A 20,952-nucleotide genomic window follows, 5' to 3' on the forward strand; every position below is an offset into this window, starting at 1 on the left:
TAGCAAAGATTGGAACTGTATTTGGGAAAGTCATATATTTTTGCACCTTGGACTTGACTGGTTTTTCTTTTGTTAGGCTTGTTTTGATTATATTTAATATATTCACAATGTGATTTTTGTGTGGAAAAGTTTAATTGTGAAGTGGTTCAGGGTGGGGGTGGGGGTCGGTGGGGGTGAGTGAAAGCATAGTAGTTTTGTAAAGAAAACAATATCGCATAGGTGTCGATATCAGCTAATACTCAAGGTTTCGGTAATGATAACAGAAAAGAAAAAGTGGACTGTAAAAGGGTTTGACCCAGTGCTAGCAGAAATAGAAAAAATATTAAAATATGAGCAACAGTATGTCTTCCACATTTAGAACCTTCTCTAAAATCTTTTTGTTTAAACTAGATGTCAATAAATGTGATGTTTCAACTTTCATTTGTGGGGAGTTTTAAATATGCAGTAAATAACGAAACAGACGGAATCTTCTGCCACAGACGTTTTAATTGCATTCAAATATTTTCAGCAATTCGTATTAAACACAAAGTGCTTTTCAGTTCATACATGACTACAGCAGCCTACAGCCAGAACTTAAACCTCAAATCAAATGGAGATGGAGAGAGAGAGGCCCCTGTTAATAATAAAATATTGTGGGGGGGTTTTTTCCAAACAAAGATTAAGACTAGGTTTGGACAAAATATGTGGATATTCTGCACATTCAGGAATAAATTAACCTGTATGATTCTGGAAAACAGACCTTATTAGTGACTAGCTGCAGCCCTGCAAACCGAGCCTCATGAAGGATAGAAAGGATAGAAATGATGCAACAATATCAGTGCTCCTATTAATGTTAATCTTTTGTAAAAGAATGTTGATAAATTACATGTCTTTCATAAAGGTATGCTGTAATGACATTTTTTTTTTTTTTTTTTTTTTACCTCATATACATAACTACATGGTTATAAAACCACAAGTAGGTATTTGAAAGAGCAGTTTACTTCCAGCCTTCACACTGTCGGTCCGCCAGGTTGCAGTTACACACTATGGTGTACCTACAACTATAACAGACTGCAAGATTATCAGTACTATCTTCTAAAAAAGTAGTAAATTCTTCTAAACATAAAACATGCAATATGGCACTGAGAAGAGCAATGCCACAGCACATGCGCTAAACCATTAAACCTATAGATATTACAAAATCTCCTTCCTCTGACTTCATCATAGTAAAAAAAGACTGAAGGTAGCTAAAGAGGAAGGAAAACAGCAGTTTCATTTAAGTTTGGTGGTTCTGATGTTCATGTTTAAGTTCCAGAAAGTGTCCATGTGAGCACGTACTCCAGGACCACTGTGTGGAAAATGTCCTGCCCTAAACATCTCCATGGTCTTCAAGCAGAGGCTGTCATGGAAGGTGGGAGTCAATATGTGTGAAACTAAAAATCTAACACATCAACAGAAATTTGGGTTATTTTCTCTGTATGCCACAATGGATAATAGTAGAAGCTATTACTTTGTCTCTACTAAATTCATGATAGGTGATCTTATGTTAACTAGCTGCCGAGCATTAGCATTGAAAACAATAACATATAAGCACAATTATTAGTCCTCTCATAAATTCAGGTTAGTCATAATACCTAGCTGGCTAACATTACCATTAAAACGTATTAACATACAGTATATAAATGTGACTTTAAAATCCTCTCAGAAATTCTATCAGGCTAATTCATGATAACTAGCTAGTTAACATTAGCAGTGAAGCATATGAACAGATATATGAATATAACAGGTCAATATAACAGAATATATCAGGTCAGTTCAGAATAACTAGCTTTCTAACATTATAGTGAAGCCTAGGAACATGAATATAACTTCAAATTTCTCTCAGAAATTCTATCACATTTAGTTCATACTAACTAATAATGAAATATTACTTTAAAATCCTCTCAGAGTTTGGAAAAAACTTGCTAGATAGCTATCATTATCAGTGATATATATATATATATATATATATATATATATATATATATATATATATATATATATATATATATATATACACACACACACACACAGTACACTGCTCACATCCAGATAACATTAATATCCTCTCAACTAGTTCATGATAACTATAGCAGTGAAGCCTACGAACATCGAACATACAGTATATGAATATGAATAATAATTAAAGAATTTTAAAAAACTCTTAGATATCCTGTCAGGTAAGCTCATGTTAGCTATCTGGCTAACCAAATAAATACAAAATAAAATAAAATAAAATTAAAAAAAGCAGAAACAATGAGAGCTTCTCTCATTTCCACCTCATTACAATTATCTCAAGCATACATTACATGGACTAGAAAATTTTGATCAAATTTACCCTATTGCTCCATCTAGTGGTAGGAGTAGAGAACAACACATACCGTAATTGTCCTGATCCTCTGTATCCCATCCTCAGTCCTCAGCCTCTTCTCCCTCCTGTAACACAAAACAGATCTGAATTGGTCTTTATAAACAATACTAACATTTGATACCTGAAATAAGAGCTGTTTAGTTGAGTTAATTAATCAGTTATCATGTTTTGAGCAAAATTAAAAAGACTGCAAATGTCAGTTCAGTTACGAAATTATGTTCATATCACATACTACTACTGAATAGACGAATATAATACAATGGTATGGGTATTTTACTGAAATCAATTCCACTGCATCACAGAAGGCAAACTGTGTATTCTCTTCAGTGATTGACAGAAGTGAGGTGAACACAGTCCACTTCTTTTCTAGACAGTAGGGATAGATAAGGGAAGCATTCTCTACCCCTCTATCAGGAGAACATTTACATTTTCAGTGTTGTATTGTAGACGGATCAGGGTTTTTTTTTATTTATATATTTTTTGCTTGTCCTAGGTCGATTCCAAAGTTTGTAACTACAAGAGATTGGTCAACAGAAAAACTAGGCAGGTATTGGGTGCAAACAGTTCATCATTAGTAGTAGGCAAAGAGAGAGATGAGAATTTATAGGCAGTTTCATAACTTCTGTAATGGTGTAAAATGAATTAATGTCATGTGCCACTGAAAGAGTTTGTGATCTGGACCAGATTCATTTAACCCTGAAGGGATCTGTTAAAATCAGAAGAAAATATTATGGAGGAAGTCATGAATGTTTGTTGTAAGAACCTGGTTTGAAATTAAGCAGATTCTAAATAACTGACTCAGATGGATTCAAACATAAGCTGCAATGCACTGTGTGTTCTGAGACTTTTCTATCATAGCCATCATTAAAGTTTTCAGCAATTTGTGCTACAGTAGCTCACAGTTTGGCCCTTGTCAAAGTCACTCAGATGCCCATTTCTCATGCTTGCAGCACATCAACTTCGAGACCTGACGTTACACTTACTGCCTAATATATCCCACACCATGACAGGTGCCACTGTAACGAGTTAATCAATGTTATTAACTTCACCTGTCAGTGGTTTTATGGCTGTTATGGCTGATTGTGTATACAAAATATATTTTAAGGCATGATTCCAAGTACCTCAACTGTAAATGTATCAAAATGAACAAAACTATTTTCTATCCAGAACAAACCATTTTTATACAAATTACATATACATTTTTTTCTATGGCCATCAAATACAAATGACAAAATAATATTTTGCATTTCAAATAGATATTTGACTGTATACGAATATCTGGCCATTTCAGCGCTTGTTATTGCTCTAAGGAAGATTCAACAACGATGTGAGCACAAATCTGCAATTTCTCTTTACATGCTGTCTGAATCTTGTTGAGATCATAAATCATAGAGGAAACAAGGAGAAAACTGTCTTCATACTAAAGGATGTGGATGTATATATTATAAAGCTTTGGATTAAAACACAGCACAAAAACCTGTTAAGATCTCTGTCCTCTAAAACCACTACACATGCAATGCAGTGAGCTTTTATACCTCCGATACTTGCGCCTCTTCTTCTTCCTGAGTCACAGAAATAGCAGCAAGGAAATTAATTAAAACATGCAAAATGTGACCCAACTTTTTAGACTACACACAGTAGAACAATGACAACAATAGAGAGAGAGAAAAAAAACCAAAGCTACAGGCACTTAGATGTTGTGTGTGGAGCTCTGTTTCACAAGCTGAAAAAAAAGCAAGATGCAACGCTCCATGGGTGTTTAGTGTGGAAAAGCAGAGACCAGAGGCTGGTGATGCTTTTTCCTGGGATATGATTGAACTGGAAAAAGAAGTGTGGTAAGAGAAAGAAAGTAGTCTGAACAGAGATCGATTTCTGGCAGTGAGAAGAGACAATTTAGCAGAGAGGAAAGCAAAGCAGTGATAGTCAAGTCAAGAAAGAAGAGAATTTTTTTTAAAAAAATGTTAGAGAGAGAGTGAGAGAGAGAGAAAGGGGGTGGATGATGGGGGATGTCATGGTAATACATTCATTCATTCATTTATCCATTCATTCATTTCATTCAGGGTCAGGGTTGCAGTGGATCCGGAGGGTATCCCGAGAACACTAGACGTAAGATGGGAATACAAACTCGATTTAAATTCCAATCATTCAGAGCGCACCATGCAAACACACATTCCCATATGCATTCACAACTGAAGGCAATTTAGCATAGCCAATCCACCTACTGCCATGTTTTTGGGAGGAAACTGGAAAAAAACAAGAGAAAACCCACATGGGTAAATGTTACAAAATTATTTACTCATTTTGTGAAGAAAAAGGACATACTTTTGAATGTGTAGCAAAAGATTATACAACTGGGACATACTAACACATTGTTGCCCCGTTACGCACACTGACACCGTAAAACAAACTCATTATTGCATTTCAGCTTTTCTTCGTTCATTATTCCTTATACAATTTATACTATGTAATTTAATTGATCATTCGCTTGATTTCTTTTTCTACATTTCATTTACACCTCTCTAAAATGTGTCCTTGAAGTCAGCGAAGTAAACCGTCACAAAACTCCTCCTCCCTCACGCAAGGAGTTGTGGGAAATATTACCTGAAAAAATGTCCACGGATCAACACTTCGAAAATCTGCTACAAATAGCAGACCACCCGGGTACCTTTGGGATACTCATATAAACATACTATGATTTGGGACACACTAATTCGAATCTCAGAAACTATTTAGGACGGACAGTAGGTGAATTGAGACGCAGCAGTTATATACACTCGTAACACACAGTGTTTATTGCTGTCTTAATGGCGAACACCTGATATTGGCTGAACTAGTGTAGTGTATATGCTGCGTTATGTAACAAATAAAACATGATGGGGCATCAGAAATGGGGTGGTGTGATGTGGTCTGACATGAATCATGCGTCCCAATGTGTTTTATTCCTCTTATACCACAGCGATTTGCCAACAATTAAAATGCTTTACTTATTAAAGACAGACATATCATAATTGTATCCATTTATATGAAAGAAATTCGTTCCTGTTATCACTTTCATTACAGAATACTGGAACGTATATGAAAACAGTGGTTCCCTCACTTTCTCTTGAAGTTAACAAGACTGAAAAAAATGCAGCTTGTTATGAAGAAAGCACAAAGCACAACATCCTCTCTCCTGAAGACTTTCCGGTGGTGGAAAACTTAAAGTTGCAGCTTTTCCTGTGACAGTTACGTTAAATAAACTTCACTATAACAATGATTTGATGTTTTTGCCTTGCTAAATAACAGGTTTTTAGTGTTATCTTAGATTATGTCTGTCTGCCATACAAATCCTTGTGAATAGTTGTTACTATATAAACAATAACATATTAGAATGAGCAGATTAATACATACCTGTAATTTGCCTTGTAGCTCACACTAAATCATAGGCCAATGGTTATAGAAAATTAATCAACTCCTTCTGACCAATTAGATTTCAGAATTCAGCAGCACTGTGGTATAAGCATTAAGAATATGTATGTCCCTGTATCAGGTTTGGTCCAAAACCATCACATTAACACATTAGACAGGCAGATGGAAAGATAGAAAAGCACGTGTGTGTGTGTGTGTGTGTGTGTGTGTGTGAGAGAGAGAGAGAGAGAGAGAGAGAGAGAGAGAGAGCGCTGGGATCTACCTCAAGCTGTCGAAGTTCTTCCTCCTCCTAAGAAGGAACCGCAAAGGGTCAAAGGCATTGCTCAAATGATGGGCAAAAGAGAGAAAGCACACACAAACACACACACACACATCACACACACATGCAGTAAAAGGAATAAAAGAGCTGTTTTGTGTATGGGGTGTATAGAGGAGAATCAAACCAACAGGTGCAGTACTGGGGAGAGAGGCGGTTAGAGAGGAGAGAGGTAAGGCAAAGGAGGGTTTATCTGGTGGACAATGAGAAATAAACCCAGATCACTGTGTTTACTGTGAAACAAACCCAAACAGTTTTCAAAGAAAATAGGAGCCAAGTTACCTCAGACATCAAGTCCTCTTCTCCCTGGAGGAATGCACATGGACAAAAGGGGCAAAAAGGGTTTAAAGATGTGAAAAGTGGTGGAACCGTTCATTTTTTTTTAATAAAGTTCATATAGTTCAGTATAGCCAGTTTGAGGACTGAACACACCATGCTACACAGAGAAAAAGAAAACGGTAGGAACGTAACGGCACGAACGTTAACGAAAAACAGATGATAAAAAATATATATCGAAAGCAGACCTGATAGAGGTAGAGAAAGATAAACAGTTAATGTAGAAGACTCTTTGCAGTGAAGTGTTCAATGGTAAGGTATGAAGTCAAATGTAAAAGAAGGTTGAAGCAGAGGGGACTGAATCAGAAAACATACATACTGTACATCAAGTTTTCCTGCTGTTTTTACACCACACGGCCATGTCATTACTTTATATGCTTGTTTATTAAGATCCAAAATAAAGCATGTTAATTTTTACAAATCCTGGAAGAGAAAATTATCACTCACCACACATACACCAATCAGCCATAAGATTAAAACCACCTGCCTACTACTGTGTAGGTCCCCCTTGTGCCGCCAAAACAGCTCTGACCCGTCGAAGCATGGACTCCACAAGACCTCTGAAGGTGTGCTGTGGTGTCTGGCACCAAGACGTTAGCAGCAGATCCTTTAAGTCCATATCCTTACACTTGCCCATTTTTCTTGCTACACCAACTTCGAGAACTGACTGTTCACCTGTTGCCTAATATATCCCACCCCTTGACAGGCGCCATTGTAATGAGATAATCAATGTTATTCACGTCACCTTTCAGTGGTTTTAATGTTATGGCTGATTGGTGTATATGCGCAAATACACATCAAGTTTTTAAATGCAATAAATGAGCCGAGATACGTTGAGAAACATGATTCAAGATATGATTTAAACACAAACTAAAAGAGTGTAGACAAGATTGATGCCTCTAAATAAGGTATATGTAAAAAAAAAAAAAAAAACACTCTCTAAATGCTATTGTTTTCAGAATTAAATTATTAAATCCTATTTTTGAGAAATTAGGACATTTATTTTTTTTATGGTTTTATGCACATAATACAACAGCAGTTGCTATTCCTGCAGTGACTTTCACGCTTACTAAAATCACATTGTGGCTGTTAAATTAATGCATTCGTATTCACACTCTCCCATAATTTGCATCCTTAGATACAAATGCACTAATTTGCATAGTCAAACACAAAACGATGCATATCCTCCAGAGATGAGGCTAGCCCTTTGGCAAATCAGCTTGGATTTTTTTTCTGTACATGTTTTTACATATGACAACCTGCAGCTGCACCTTAAGCTGCAATAATGTATTAATGTAATAAATTACATTCAATTTCACATGTTGAGTATTAGATCAGTGATTCTTAAAGTGGGGTCTGCAAAGTCATGGGATTCATGTTTTTTTAAGAATGTAAGAATGCTGGGAATCACAACCCACCATTATCTAATGTTATTATATTTCCTACTGCGTTTCTATATTATTAGCATATATAACTGAAATGGGATTAATCCAAAGTGCTATAACAAAAACAAGTAGACCTGTAAATAATGTCAGCTTGGGCGTAACTGGGTTCTGATGGTGGAAAGTGCTGGAAATATCTCTAGCTCTAAGGCTCCAATAGCCAGAATATTAACTGACACAACTAAAGAATTACATTTTGAATAGTTGTATTAAGTTCATAAACTAAATCTATATTGAGTGGGTCCCCATAAACTTTACATTTAATGCAGTCCTTGGCTACAAAAATGTTTGAGAACCTCTGTATTAGAACAATCTAGACCAGAGTACACTCTGTTTGTAACAGAAATATTAATTAATTAAACTTGTGGTCAATATGTATGATGTGTAAAATGTCAAGCTGAAGCAAAGTGTGTGCCGAAAAAGAGCAGTTAAAAGCCATGCCCCAAAACCTGAAATGAATCCATGTATCCTGTGGGGAAATAGGAAAGTAATAATGGAAAAAAAAACTCGCAAATGACAGGCTACAAGCGAGAATAGGGACGAGTTAGCAGTCCAGATACGCAGACACACAAACACATAGCTGGAAAAAAGAAACAAGCTGATGGACTGCAGGACTTTTCACAAACAGATGAGGTCAGAGGTCAGAGGTCAGATTACACTCGGGTGAGTAAAGAGTTGTAAACATACTTTAAACATTCATCTAGCTCTGAAACTGTGGCTTCATCTTTTCCTTTAAACAGTCAATAAAAATAATTATGCTTTTGTTTTCATTGTTCCTAGTTTCCCTTGTCATACTAGTTATAGTTCCCTAGTTCCCTAGTCATAGATGTTAAGGGGAAATCCCTTAACATCTATGACACTTGAAATGACAATCTATGAACAAGAAAGACAGAAATAGAGACTGAATATACCAATCTGACTCATTAGACTCATTCTAAGACTAAACCCAGGCTTATATGATATACGATTATAAAAATTTTAATTAAATAAGCCAGCGTATGTCTCTCTACAGTCGTGAACAAATAATTATTACTAAAGTTGTAGAGACTGTGGTCTTCATTTATTATATAGATACCAGACATTGTATTTGTTAAAAAAATAATGTTAAAAACACATTACCTGTTCATATTCTTCTTCTACATCACCTTCCTGTCAAAGTGGCAGAAAAATACAGTACTGTCAACAGTAATAAGGAATTTAACATATAATTTAACACAATTCTCCTTAAAAAAAGAAAAGAAAGAATAATCTCTTCCTTTGTGGACTGAGGACTTTATTAAGATAATTCCTATGAATCTCCTGAATATGAATAAAACATTCTCTAAAACCATCCTGTCCTATCTATCTCTCTATGTCCCATCGATCCACTCTTGGGTTTAATTACACCCACCTTCGTCCAATTTATTACAGTCCATCTTCTTGTATTCCTACACACCTCTTCGTTTATTCTTCCATTTATGTGTTTTAAGGGACAGCCCATCATGTAAATTCACCTCCAACCTCATGAGACAATTTATTTTATTTCTGGGGCTATGTACACTCACTCTACTCCAATCGTGTCCCTTGAGCCAATGACTATGAAAAACTTCCCCTTATTAAGACTATACAGTATGACCAAGCCTGTCAGGGGATGAGAAAATGATTCAGTACATTACCTGCTCTTCCTCCTCTGCATATGGCATTTTCTAGTGGAAAGATAAAGGAAAATTCACCATTAGTACACAATCCCTGCCATGAAATTAGAAGTCTTCCCCATTTTTCCAGACTCAATAATAATTCAGTAATCCATATAAAAATGAAGGTGCTAATCATGCAGTGAGAGCTGTGCGAGGGCTTAGATGAGTACAAGGGAAAATGAGGAAATGATTAAAATTGGTGATGGTTGCATGTCCAACAGACCTGGAGAACAACAAACTCAGAATTAATATGTTACAAGTAGGAGGTTAGGGAAGGAGTGTGGAGGAGTCAAACCACAGGAGAACAGGGAGACAGAAAAGAAAGCATTATAGAAGGAATGGATGAGAGGTAGAGTTAAGAAAGTGCACCAGGAGGAAAGGGTTTAACCAAAGAGCTGAAATACAATGTCTTATACTACTTCTGTTTCTTCTTCTTCTTCTTTTGTGTCTTCTTCTTCTTCTTCGTCGTCGTCTTCTTTTGCCTCCACTTCTTCGTCTTTTGCCTCTTCTTCTTCCTCTTTAGCCTCTTCTGAAGGCTCGTCCTGTGCTACGACCTCTTCCTTAATTTCTCCTCCTCCCTCCTCCCCTGGCGAAGTCACCTCTGGTGTTTTTTCATTTTGCTCCTCTTCTGTGATTGCCTCTTTCTAAAGGTAAAGAGATCAGCATTCCCCAAAAAACTGATGTAAACATAATGTTTGCGTATGTCATGCTGGTCTTACTGCCAACACACATGATCCAACTGATCAGCTAAATTTAGTTTGTTGTATCAAGTGTGTCAGCAGTAGGAAAACATCAGAAACTACAGCCATCCGGACAATAGGACGCAGACAAAACCTGAGACTCAATGAAAAGAATAATTAAAGTTCAGCATAGTTCAGTTTGCAAATCAGCTGAAAGCTTGACTTCATAAATAGGGTATAGTTGACAATATTAAATAAATACTCCAGTGTTTTCAGCCAAATCTATATCTACCATATCTATGTAGGACATGTATGATGATTCAAAACTTATTTAAAAAAAAAGAGAGCACATATTGGAAAGTCCTTGGTAATCAGATCGATGCTACAGATGAGGTGGGTAGAAATAAGTATAGAAAATGATGGAGAAGTCCTTTCAATTTTTGACATTATAGGCTCATCATCAACGTTCTCCTGAACAGTTTTGCTACCTGTACCAAAAGATTTAAGTTAAACAGGAAAAATCATTTACATCACCTGTTAGAGTTGGGGGGGGGGGAAACCAGAACATTGTTGGTGATTACAGGATTCTTTTATGTATAGCTGCAAGGAAACATCTGTGAATCATTTGGAATTACCAAGATTTCTGTTTTATTCTGTAGCATAGATTACTCATAAATTGTGGTTTGACTTTTACCAACCACAATTATAGACAAAAACAATCTGCTTAAAGTAATGTCAAACCAACAATTCTACTTGTTGTGTCAGTACTGGACACACCATTTAAACACATTAGACTGTTTTCTGGACAAAACTGTAACTTTTTTGGAAGAAACAGACAATGATGAGGAAAGATGCATTGCATGCCAACACCAAAACCCAACAATCATCCCAACTGTGAAGCATGGTGGTGGGAGCATCAGGGCCTGAAGAGTTTGCAATCACTGAAGAAACAGCAAAGCCACCATTTGTCTTTTCAGTCTGTCACCTGAAGCTTAACATGCAATAATTGTTTAAAATATAATAATAATAATAATAATAATAATAATAATAATAATAATAATACATATTCTAACCCAACTGAGATGTTGTGGCATGACCCCAAGACAACAATTCCTGCAAGAAATACACTTCCCATAAATAGTTACAGTTATAAATGCAAATCCCAGAAACACAGTTTTTGTAGGGAGCAATGGCCTCGTATTTGTAGGCATGAACATGGCATCTACAGGAAACATTTGGTGGAGATTATTGTGATCAATAAACTTGAAAAGTATCATTCTTTGTGTATTATTAGTTTAAGGATCAGGACCAATATTAAGAGTAGCTTAATTAATGAAGAAATCCAGGAAGTTCAGAAACCTTCTGCAACTGTATATCATGCAACATAAGAAAACACCAACTTCCACAAGTATAAGCATCTAAATGTGCCTTCATGAAATATACTAACCAATAGAAAATACTGACCTTGAAGCCAGGTGGTGGGTTCAAACCCAGAAATTCATAAACTGAATTGTCCTCTTTGGCATCAAAGAACGTCTCATAGTCCTGTAGCACACAACATTGTTTCTGTTTGTGTCTTGTAGACTAACAGAAATTATACAACTTGTAGGAATCATATCCTTCAAGAAAAACATTTCTTCAAATTCAGTCAAACATTATTCTAACAGAGGTGTGTTTCTCTGGCCATTTTCAGCATTGTGGTGGATTACAACTAGAAACAATATTGGGAAGTACAAGAAATGGAACTGAAAAATATAGTACAACCAAGATTTTCCACTTCACTTGATTGAGTTCAGCAAAAGCTTTTTACCTTGCTCCTATGAAAATCACAGCCAGGTTCACTAAGGCTAACTGAATTTGAGGGTGTTTTACCAGGTTAACTACAAGGAAGAACTACTATGTTGGTAGAACTCAACTAAAGTCTTTATATGTACAGTGCTATGAAAAAAGTATTTGCTGATGTCTTTTGTTTTTGTGTATATCTAATACTAAATAGTTTTAGATCTTCAAATGAAATACAACATAAAACAAAGGCAATCTGTGTGAACACACAATACAGTTTTTTTATTGAAGCAAAAAAAGCCACTTTGCCACTCCAAAACTTTAATTTAGCTTTTTTTGAACCATTCAGAGGTGGACTTACACCTATGCTTTGTATCATTGTCTTACTGCATTATCCAGTTGCTCTTGAGTTTCAACTTATGGACTGAAGACCGGGCATTCTCCTTTAGGATTTGCTGGTAGAGAGAAGAATTAATGTTTCCCTCAATTATTGCAATTTGTCCAGGCCCTGAAGCAGCAAACCATCCCCACACCATCATACTCCCACCACCATGCTTGACCGTAGGTATGATGTTCTTTTTGTGGAATTCTGTGTTTGGTTTGTTCCAGCTGTAATGGGACACCTGCCTTCCAAACAGTTCCACTTTCAAATCATCAGTCCACAGAACATTCTCCCAAAAGGTTTGAGGATAATAAAGATGTGTTTTGTCAAAATTCAGACAAGCCTTAATGTTCTTCTGAATTAGCATTGATTTCCCCTCACCACTCTTCCATGGATGCCATTTTTGCCCAGTGTCCTTCTGATAGTGGAGTCATGAACAGTGACCTTTATTGATGCAATATAGGCCTGTAGATCCTTTGAGATTGTCCTTGGCCCTTTTGTGACTTGCTGGATGAGTAGTTACTGTGCTCTTGGGGGAACTTTGGAAGGTCGGCCACTTCTGGGAAGGTTAATTTCTGTGTCAAGTTTTTCCATTTGGAGATAATGGCTCTCACTGTGGTCCTTTGGAGTCCCAGAGCATTTGAAATAGCTTTGTAACCCTTCCCAGACTGATGTATTTCAATCACCTTCTTCCTCATCATTTCTGGAATTTCTTTTAACTTTGGCATAGTGTGTTACTTGATGAGGACTTTTAACCGACTTCATGCTGTTGAAAAAGTTCTGATTTAATTGAATAGGTGAACCTCATTATGAATGCAGTTTCATAGATTTGCGGAATTAGTAACTACGGGGGCAAATACATTTTCACACAGGCCCAGTTAGCAATGGATGACTTTTTTACTTCAATAAATAACTATCATTTAAAAACTGTATTTTGTGCTTACTCAGGTTGCCTTTGTTTTATCTTGTATTTTGTTTGAAGATCTAAAACTACTTACTATGAGATATAAACAAAAACAAAAGAAATACAAGAAAATTCACAGCACTGTACAACTGATTACTGTAAGCAGATCATGGCATCACTAACTTACTAACCCCACAGTAGTTGTCCTCATTAAAGATCTGAGGTGGGAGTGGGATTCCACCGGAGGGCTTCTTGTCTCCTGGTACATTCTCCCTCATCCACATGCGATTTTCTTCATTTGAGGCAATGTCAAGCTGTGCATATTCAATTTTTAGAGCTTCCAGAAACCCAAGCACATCCTGCTGCTTCTTTTTGATCTGTGGATGAATGAATGTGATCTGAATGAAAGAAATATATTGCTTATTGACTTTATTTTAGTTATCCAGTACATCGCATGGGAAACACTTTTAAAAAAATAAAATTTTAAATAAGGAGAACTAGCAAAATCAATAAACACACACACTTTTGAAGAGACAGAGCAAGTAAACAGTATATGGGGTGTTTTTTATTGAAATGCACTGATCTAATTTTCCCACTTTCAATACGATACTGATCTCAAAGCCACGAGTATCAGCTGATACACAATATTGATTCAAATCTCATTCTACAAAATTTTTTGCCAATTTATGTGAAGCGCTACAAGTATAATAATAGCTGTCCTTAAGATACAGCGCCATCAAACCTGGCCTGTTGATCTGTTTCAATCAACATTATAAACATTGATGGCTTAAAATATTGTCAAATTTTAGAAAAACAATCAAAAAAATCCAGATGTAGTCCCTGGAGCTCTGTGAAATTTTACCTCTGGACTTACCAGAATTGTAGATGTACAGTGGCCAATAAATGTAAAACAAAAATGCATTAGCAAATCCAGAAACAACAGCAAAACCAAACAATTACTCGCTCACTTTCAGTAACCGCTTATCTTGGTCAGGGTCGCAGTGGAACACTGGGCATGAGGTGGTTATACACCCTGGATAGGATGCTAGTCCATCACAAGGCATCATGGAAACACACATCCACACACTCATTCACATCTATGGGCAATATATCAATCCACCTACTAGCATGTGATTGGGAGGTGGGAAGAAAAAGAAGAACCTGGAGGAAGCCCAGGCACACACAGGGAGAGCATGCAAAGAAACCACACACAGACAGTAATCCAAGCTCAAGACTGAACCTGGGTTTTACTCAAAACCACCCAAAACCAAACACACAACAGCAAATTCAGAAACACATTAACATAAACTCAAAATGGAAAGAAATGCTTATTGCTGATTGAATGGGGTGAAGTTCACGTTTTCAGTCTGTTATCTAGCATACACGATTTAAGGTGAAGTTATTTATGCTATTATAGTGAGGATTCTTCTCTCTGAATAACCCAGGTTACTTTATTTGGCTTTTCAGGATTTGCATAATCATATTATTGCCATACAATGTTGAGAGCATACAGTATCTAAAATAATATCAAATACATCAGCAGATTCATTTAGGCTCTTCATTTAATCTTACTGTAAATAACATCCTCCAGCTGTCATGCACCACCCTTTCCGTTTTGAATTTGCTGTTGTGTTCTTAGTTTTGCTGTTCTGGTTTTTGTTTTACTGTTCTGTTTTCTGAACTGCTGTTTCAGATGATACACAATATTAATTCAAATCTCATCGTTGCGTTACTGTCTTTGTATTTGGAAAATACAGACCTTGTGTATCTATGCATATCTTGTGTAGACCTATGTCCCACATATCGATGTCACATAACAACATTACTATTAATCAGGGTGATTAACTGAAGCTCTTGATATGTATTTTATGATATTTGGGTATATATGTATATGTACAGTATCTCACAAATCTGAGTACACCCCTCACATTTTAGTAAATATTTGATTATATCTTTTCATGTGACAACACTGAAAAAATGACACTGTGCTACAATGTAAAGTAGTGAGTGTACAGCTTGTGTAACAGTGTAAATTTGCTGTCCCCTCAAAATAACTCAACACACAGCCATTAATATCTAAACTCCTGGCAACAAAGGTGAGTACACCCCTAACTGAAAATGTCAAAATTGGGCCCAATTAGCCATTTTCCCTCCCCAGTGTCATGTGACATGTTAGTGTTACAAGGTCTCAGGTGTGAATGGGGAGCAGGTGTGTTAAATTTGGTGTCATCGCTCTCACACTCCCTCATACTGGTCACTGGAAGTTCAACATGGCACCTCATGTCAAAGAACTCTCTGAGGATCTGAAAAAAAGAATTGTTGCTCTACATAAAGATGGCCTAGGCTATAAGAAGATTGCCAAGACCCTGACACTGAGCTGCAGCACGGTGGCCAAGACCATACAGCGATTTAAGAGGACAGGTTCCACTCAGAACAGGCCTCGCCATGGTCGACAAAAGAAGTTGAGTGCACGTGCTCAGCGTCATACCCAGAGGTTGTCTTTGGGAAATAGACGTATGAGTTCTGCCAGCATTGCTGCAGAGGCTGAAGGGGTGGGGGGTCAGCCTGTCAGTGCTCAGACCATACGCCGCACACTGCATCAAATTGGTCTGCATGGCTGTTGTCCCAGAAGGAAGCCTCGTCTAAAGATGATGCACAAGAAAGCCCGCAAACAGTTCGCTGAAGACAAGCAGATTAAGGACATGGATTACTGGAACCATGTCCTGTGGTCTGATGAGACCAAGATAAACTTATTTGGTTCAGATGGTGTCAAGCGTGTTTGGTGGCAACCAGGTGAGGAGTACAAAGACAAGTGTGTCTTGCCTACAGTCAAGCATGGTGGTGGGAGTGTCATGGTCTGGGGCTGCATGAATGCTGCCGGCACTGGGGAGCTACAGTTCATTGAGGGAACCATGAATGCCAACACATACTGTGACATACTGAAACAGAGCACGATCCCCTCCATTCGGAGACTGGGCCGCAGGGCAGTATTCCAGCATGATAACGACCCCAAACACACCTCCAAGATGACCACTGCCTTGCTAAAGAAGCTGAGGGTGAAGGTGATGGACTGGCCAAGCATGTCTCCAGACCTAAACCCTATTGAGCATCTGTGGGGCATCCTCAAACGGAAGGTGGAGGAGCACAAGGTCTCTAACATCCACCAGCTCTGTGATGTCATCATGGAGGAGTGGAAGAGGACTCCAGTGGCAACCTGTGAAGCTCTGGTGAACTCCATGCCCAAGAGGGTTAAGGCAGTGCTGGAAAATAATGGTGGCCACACAAAATATTAACACTTTGGGCCCAATTTGGACATTTTCACTTAGGGGTGTATTCACTTTTGTTGCCAGTGGTTTAGACATTACTGGCTGTGTGTTGTGTTATTTTGAGGGGACAGCAAATTTACACTGTTACACAAGCTGTACACTCACTACTTTACATTGTAGCAAAGTGTCATTTCTTCAGTGTTGTCACATGAAAAGGTATAATCAAATATTTACAAAAATGTGAGGGGTGTACTCACTTTTGTGAGATATCGTATATGTGTGTGTGTATATATATATATATATAGAGAGAGAGAGAGAGAGAGAGAGAGATAACCTTACAATAACCTGGTTGTATAAGTGTGCACACCCCAAAATTATCTTTCAGCATGGTACATCTTAACTCAGCAATATTTTCCCACTCTTTCTTAGAAAAACATTCTAGATCCACCAGATTGTGAGGGAATCTCATTTGCACTGCCCCCTTCAGGTCACTCCACAGATTTTTAGTTGGATTGAGGTCTGGGCTCTGGCTTGGTCATTCAAAAACATTGATCTTCATTTGGTTAAACCAGTCCTTTATTGATTTGGATGTATGCTTGTGCTGAAAGGTGAAATTCCTTTTCATCGTCAGTTTACTAGCAGACACCTGAGGGTTTTGCACTAAAAACCCTGAAGACCCTGAAGACACAGAACCCTCAGGACACTGAGCCCCAAGTTGCTCCCGATGGCAAGTTAGCACCTTGCATGGCAGCTCTGCTACCATTGGTGTGTGAGTGTGTGTGTGTGAATGGGTGAATGAGACACAGTGTAAAGCGCTTTGGATAAAAGTGCTATATAAGTGCAGACCATTTACCATTTAAAATTGGCTGCTATTTGTAGCTATTCATGATTCCCTCCATTTTGATTAAAGTCCCAGTTCTGGCTGAAGAAAAACAGCCCTAAAGCATGATGACCATTCTTCACCGTGGGTATGGTGTTCTTTTGTGATGTGCCTTTTTTTTTTTTTTGCCAAAAAACATACCTTTTGCAGTTATGGAATTGTTATACCTTTTGGAATTGGTCTCATCAGACCATAACACATTTTGCCACATGGTTTGGGGTGATCTAGTTGGGCTTGGATGTTTTTTGTGAGAAAGGCTTCCATCTAGCCACCCTACTCCACAGTCCAGACATGTGAAGAATATGAGAGATTGCTGTCACATGCAGAGAACAATCGGCACTTGACAGATATCCCTGCAGCACCTTTAATGTTGCCGTAGGGCTCTTGGCAGCCTCCCTGGTAATTTTTTGTCTTGTCCGTTTATAAATTTTGGAGAGACGCTTTTCTCCACTTGTTGCTGATGGTCTTCACTGTGTTCAGTTTTACAGCTAATGTTTTGGAAATTCCTTTATACTCCTCTCCTGACTGATTCCTTTCAACACTGAGGCCCTGTACAGGCTTTCTAAGCTCTTTGCAGACTATGGCTTCAGCAGTCAGATGAAACCAAGATGGTGTCAAGAAAATCCTACAAAAATAGCTGGTCTTTAGTTAGACTTAGTCAAAATAATTTCATTGATGACAGCTGTATCTGAATAATAATTACTTTTGAACATGAAAATGAATGTTATTGGTTCATTCTGGTTCAGTACGTTGTAATTTCACATTAAGGGTGCACAAAGTTCTGACATGATTTACCTTAGTTTAATTTTATTCATCACAAAAATCTGCCATTTTAACAGGGGTGTGTAAGCATTTTATGTCTATTGTATACAGTATATAAAAACACAACAATCTTACATTAAAACATTAAAACCACCTGCATAATATTGTGTGGGTCCCCCTTGTGCCACCTAAACAGCTCTGACACATCAATGCATGGACTCCACAAGACCTCTAAAGGTGTACACTGTGGTACCTGGCACCAAGATGTTAGCAGCAGATCTTTTAAGTCCTGTAATTCGCAAGGTCGGGCTTCCATGGATAGGACTACTTTGTCTAGCACATCCCACAGATTCTAGATCAGATTTAGATCTGTTGAATTTGTAGCTCTTCTGTGGGATCGGACCAGATGAGCTAGTCTTCGCTGCCCACATGCATCAATAGCCTTAGGCGCCCATGACCACTTTTGGTAGGTACTAACCACTGCATACCAAGAACACCCCTCAAGACCTGCCATTTTGGAGATGCTCTGACCAAGTTGTCTAGCAATCACAATTTGGCCCTTGTCAAAGTTGCTCAGATCCTTATGCTTGCCCATTTTTCCTGCTTTCAGCACATCAACTGACTTTGAGAACTAACTGTTCACTTGCTGCCTAATACAGTATCTCACAACAGTGAGTACACCCCTCACATTTTTGTAATGTAACGTCCCTTCGGAGATGGCAGCAGGTTCCATTGTAATGAGATAACCACCTCACATTGGCTTTAATGTTATGGTTGATCAGTGATATTATTATTATTATTATTATTATTATTATTATTATTATTAAATATATATGTATAAAGTTAAAGTTAGTGTCCAAACTAAGATGTGTAGTATAAACTAGAAAAGGTGCATAAGAAGGTGGAATTAGTAGGCAAAATTTATGACATATGCTAAAAGCAACTACTCAGCACTCTCATACGTTAACTATATCTGATCACCATTTTCTATTTTTCTGGTCAGTATCAATTACTAATATTTATAAATATTTAAAAGTCCATTACATATAGGGTTAAATATAAGGTTAAATATGGCCAAATAGCAAGGTATAGGTCCCAATAGGATTACATACAAAATGCTGAGGGAAAGAAATGCACAGTGTGAAAGCAGCCTATTTTTGATTAAGTAGTGTGTCTTGTGTGTTCTAGCAGGTTCTGTGTGCTGCTGCTAGTCGGAGTGTTTCTGCAGGGTTGGTATGTGATCCAGCTCTGACTGCACAGATATATAAGGAAACTGGAGGAGGGCTAAGAACTGCACTGTGGCCTCAACCCTTTCAGAATAATTATTATAACCTAAGGCTTCATCACAAGTCTATATTAAAACTAAACCTATAGCCAAGGCCTGAGCACAGTATAGCCTACGAATACAACTCTCGCTGACTTACCGCTGTCGATCCTGAGGAAGAGGCCAGAAACACTTTAATAACCATGGTGAAGTTGTTGGGGAGAGGCTGTAGGTTGATCACTCGGCTCGAGCGCACAGGAGGCACTGAGATCTATTTCTGTCCTCCAGCGCTTCATGATAGCGGCTCTGACTGAATGATTGGCAACTTCAGCTGTCTGTCTGTCGACATTGAGGGGCACTGCAAACTCGCACATGGACAGAAATAGCAAGTTAGAAAGTTTGAAGGCCTGTAGTTAATGAATAGCCCCTTTGAAAAACAGTATTTGTATCACCTTTGACGACAGAAACGCTATTTTTATCCCCTTTGCCACAGGTTGCCAAATTGTATGCACAATCAAAAGCAGTGACATAGCCAGGAGACTATTTCAGGTGGAAATGAGAAAATATGCTAAAAAAATTGGGGTTATTTAACCCCTTAGGCACCATCTCCCCATTAACCAATCCGGCCATATTAACAAAATTGCTGTAAAATACCTTTATGACAGTTCCACTGAAAATAATAAAAAAATAACCCAGCCAACATACATATGTGGGCCCCACATGGTTTATGCTTGGGCTACATGGGTACCAGGTGGGCATGCTACAGTATCTCACAAAAGTGAGTACACCCCTCACATTTTTGTAAATATTTGATTATACCTGTTCATGTGACAACACTGAAGAAATGACACTTTGGTACAATGTAAAGTAGTGAGTGTACAGCTTGTGTAACAGTGTAAATTTGCTGTCCCCTCAAAATAACACAACACACAGCCATTAATGTCTAAACCGCTGGCAACAAAAGTGAATACACCCCTAAGTGAAAATGTCCAAATTGGGCCCAAAGTGTCAATATTTTGTGTGGCCACCATTATTTTCCAGCACTGCCTTAACCCTCTTGGGCATGGAGTTCACCAGAGCTCACAGGTTGCCACTGGAGTCCTCTTCCACTCCTCCATGACGACATCACAGAGCTGGTGGATGTTAGAGACCTTGTGCTCCTCCACCTTCCATTTGAGGATGCCCCACAGATGCTCAATAGGGTTTAGGTCTGGAGACATGCTCGGCCAGTCCATCACCTTCACCCTCAGCTTCTTTAGCAAGGCACTAGTCATCTTGGAGGTGTGTTTGGGGACGTTATCATGCTGGAATACTGCATACTGATCATGCTCTGCTTCAGTATGTCATAGTACATATTGGCATTCATGGTTCCCTCAATGAACTGTAGCTCCCCAGTGCTGGCAGGACTCATGCAGCCCCAGACCATGACACTCCCACCACCATGCAATCATGCGATCATGAGGTG

General features: G+C 38.0%; 1 protein-coding gene across 8 annotated transcripts; it reads right to left on the minus strand.

The window, feature by feature from the left end:
- Positions 1 to 475: 475 nt before the first annotated feature.
- Positions 476 to 20,068, minus strand: sh3bgr (SH3 domain binding glutamate-rich protein). Of its 8 annotated transcripts, none has more exons than XM_053651497.1 (11): positions 19,648 to 20,068; positions 13,507 to 13,692; positions 11,712 to 11,792; positions 9,987 to 10,211; positions 9,547 to 9,576; positions 9,011 to 9,040; positions 6,396 to 6,419; positions 6,060 to 6,086; positions 3,925 to 3,951; positions 2,400 to 2,454; positions 476 to 1,378 (listed from the first exon to the last, which is right to left on the minus strand). In XM_053651497.1, the coding sequence occupies exons 1-10, from the start codon at positions 19,690 to 19,692 to the stop codon at positions 2,431 to 2,433; spliced, it is 699 nt and encodes a 232-aa protein (XP_053507472.1). In that variant the 5' UTR covers positions 19,693 to 20,068; the 3' UTR covers positions 476 to 1,378; positions 2,400 to 2,430. The 8 variants fall into 8 exon arrangements, with proteins under 8 accessions (XP_053507472.1, XP_053507471.1, XP_053507477.1 ...); XM_053651496.1 differs by having other exon boundaries at positions 476 to 1,420; XM_053651502.1 differs by lacking the exon at positions 9,987 to 10,211 and having other exon boundaries at positions 476 to 1,420; positions 19,648 to 20,050.
- Between the last annotated feature and the right edge of the window lie 884 nt (positions 20,069 to 20,952).

This window comes from Ictalurus furcatus, chromosome 20, assembly GCF_023375685.1.
Source record: "Ictalurus furcatus strain D&B chromosome 20, Billie_1.0, whole genome shotgun sequence".
Lineage (NCBI taxonomy): Eukaryota > Metazoa > Chordata > Actinopteri > Siluriformes > Ictaluridae > Ictalurus > Ictalurus furcatus.

Bases quoted from the DNA above. Each gene is read 5' to 3' on its own strand.
- sh3bgr (XM_053651497.1), bottom strand. From the start codon at position 19,692: ATGGTTATTAAAGTGTTTCTGGCCTCTTCCTCAGGATCGACAGCG. The intron at 11,793-13,506 runs GTTAGTAAGTTA...TGTGTGCTACAG, and splicing joins ATGAGGACAACTACTGTGGG to GACTATGAGACGTTCTTTGA. The intron at 9,041-9,546 runs GTAATGTACTGA...CCACTTTGACAG, and splicing joins ATGCAGAGGAGGAAGAGCAG to GAAGGTGATGTAGAAGAAGA.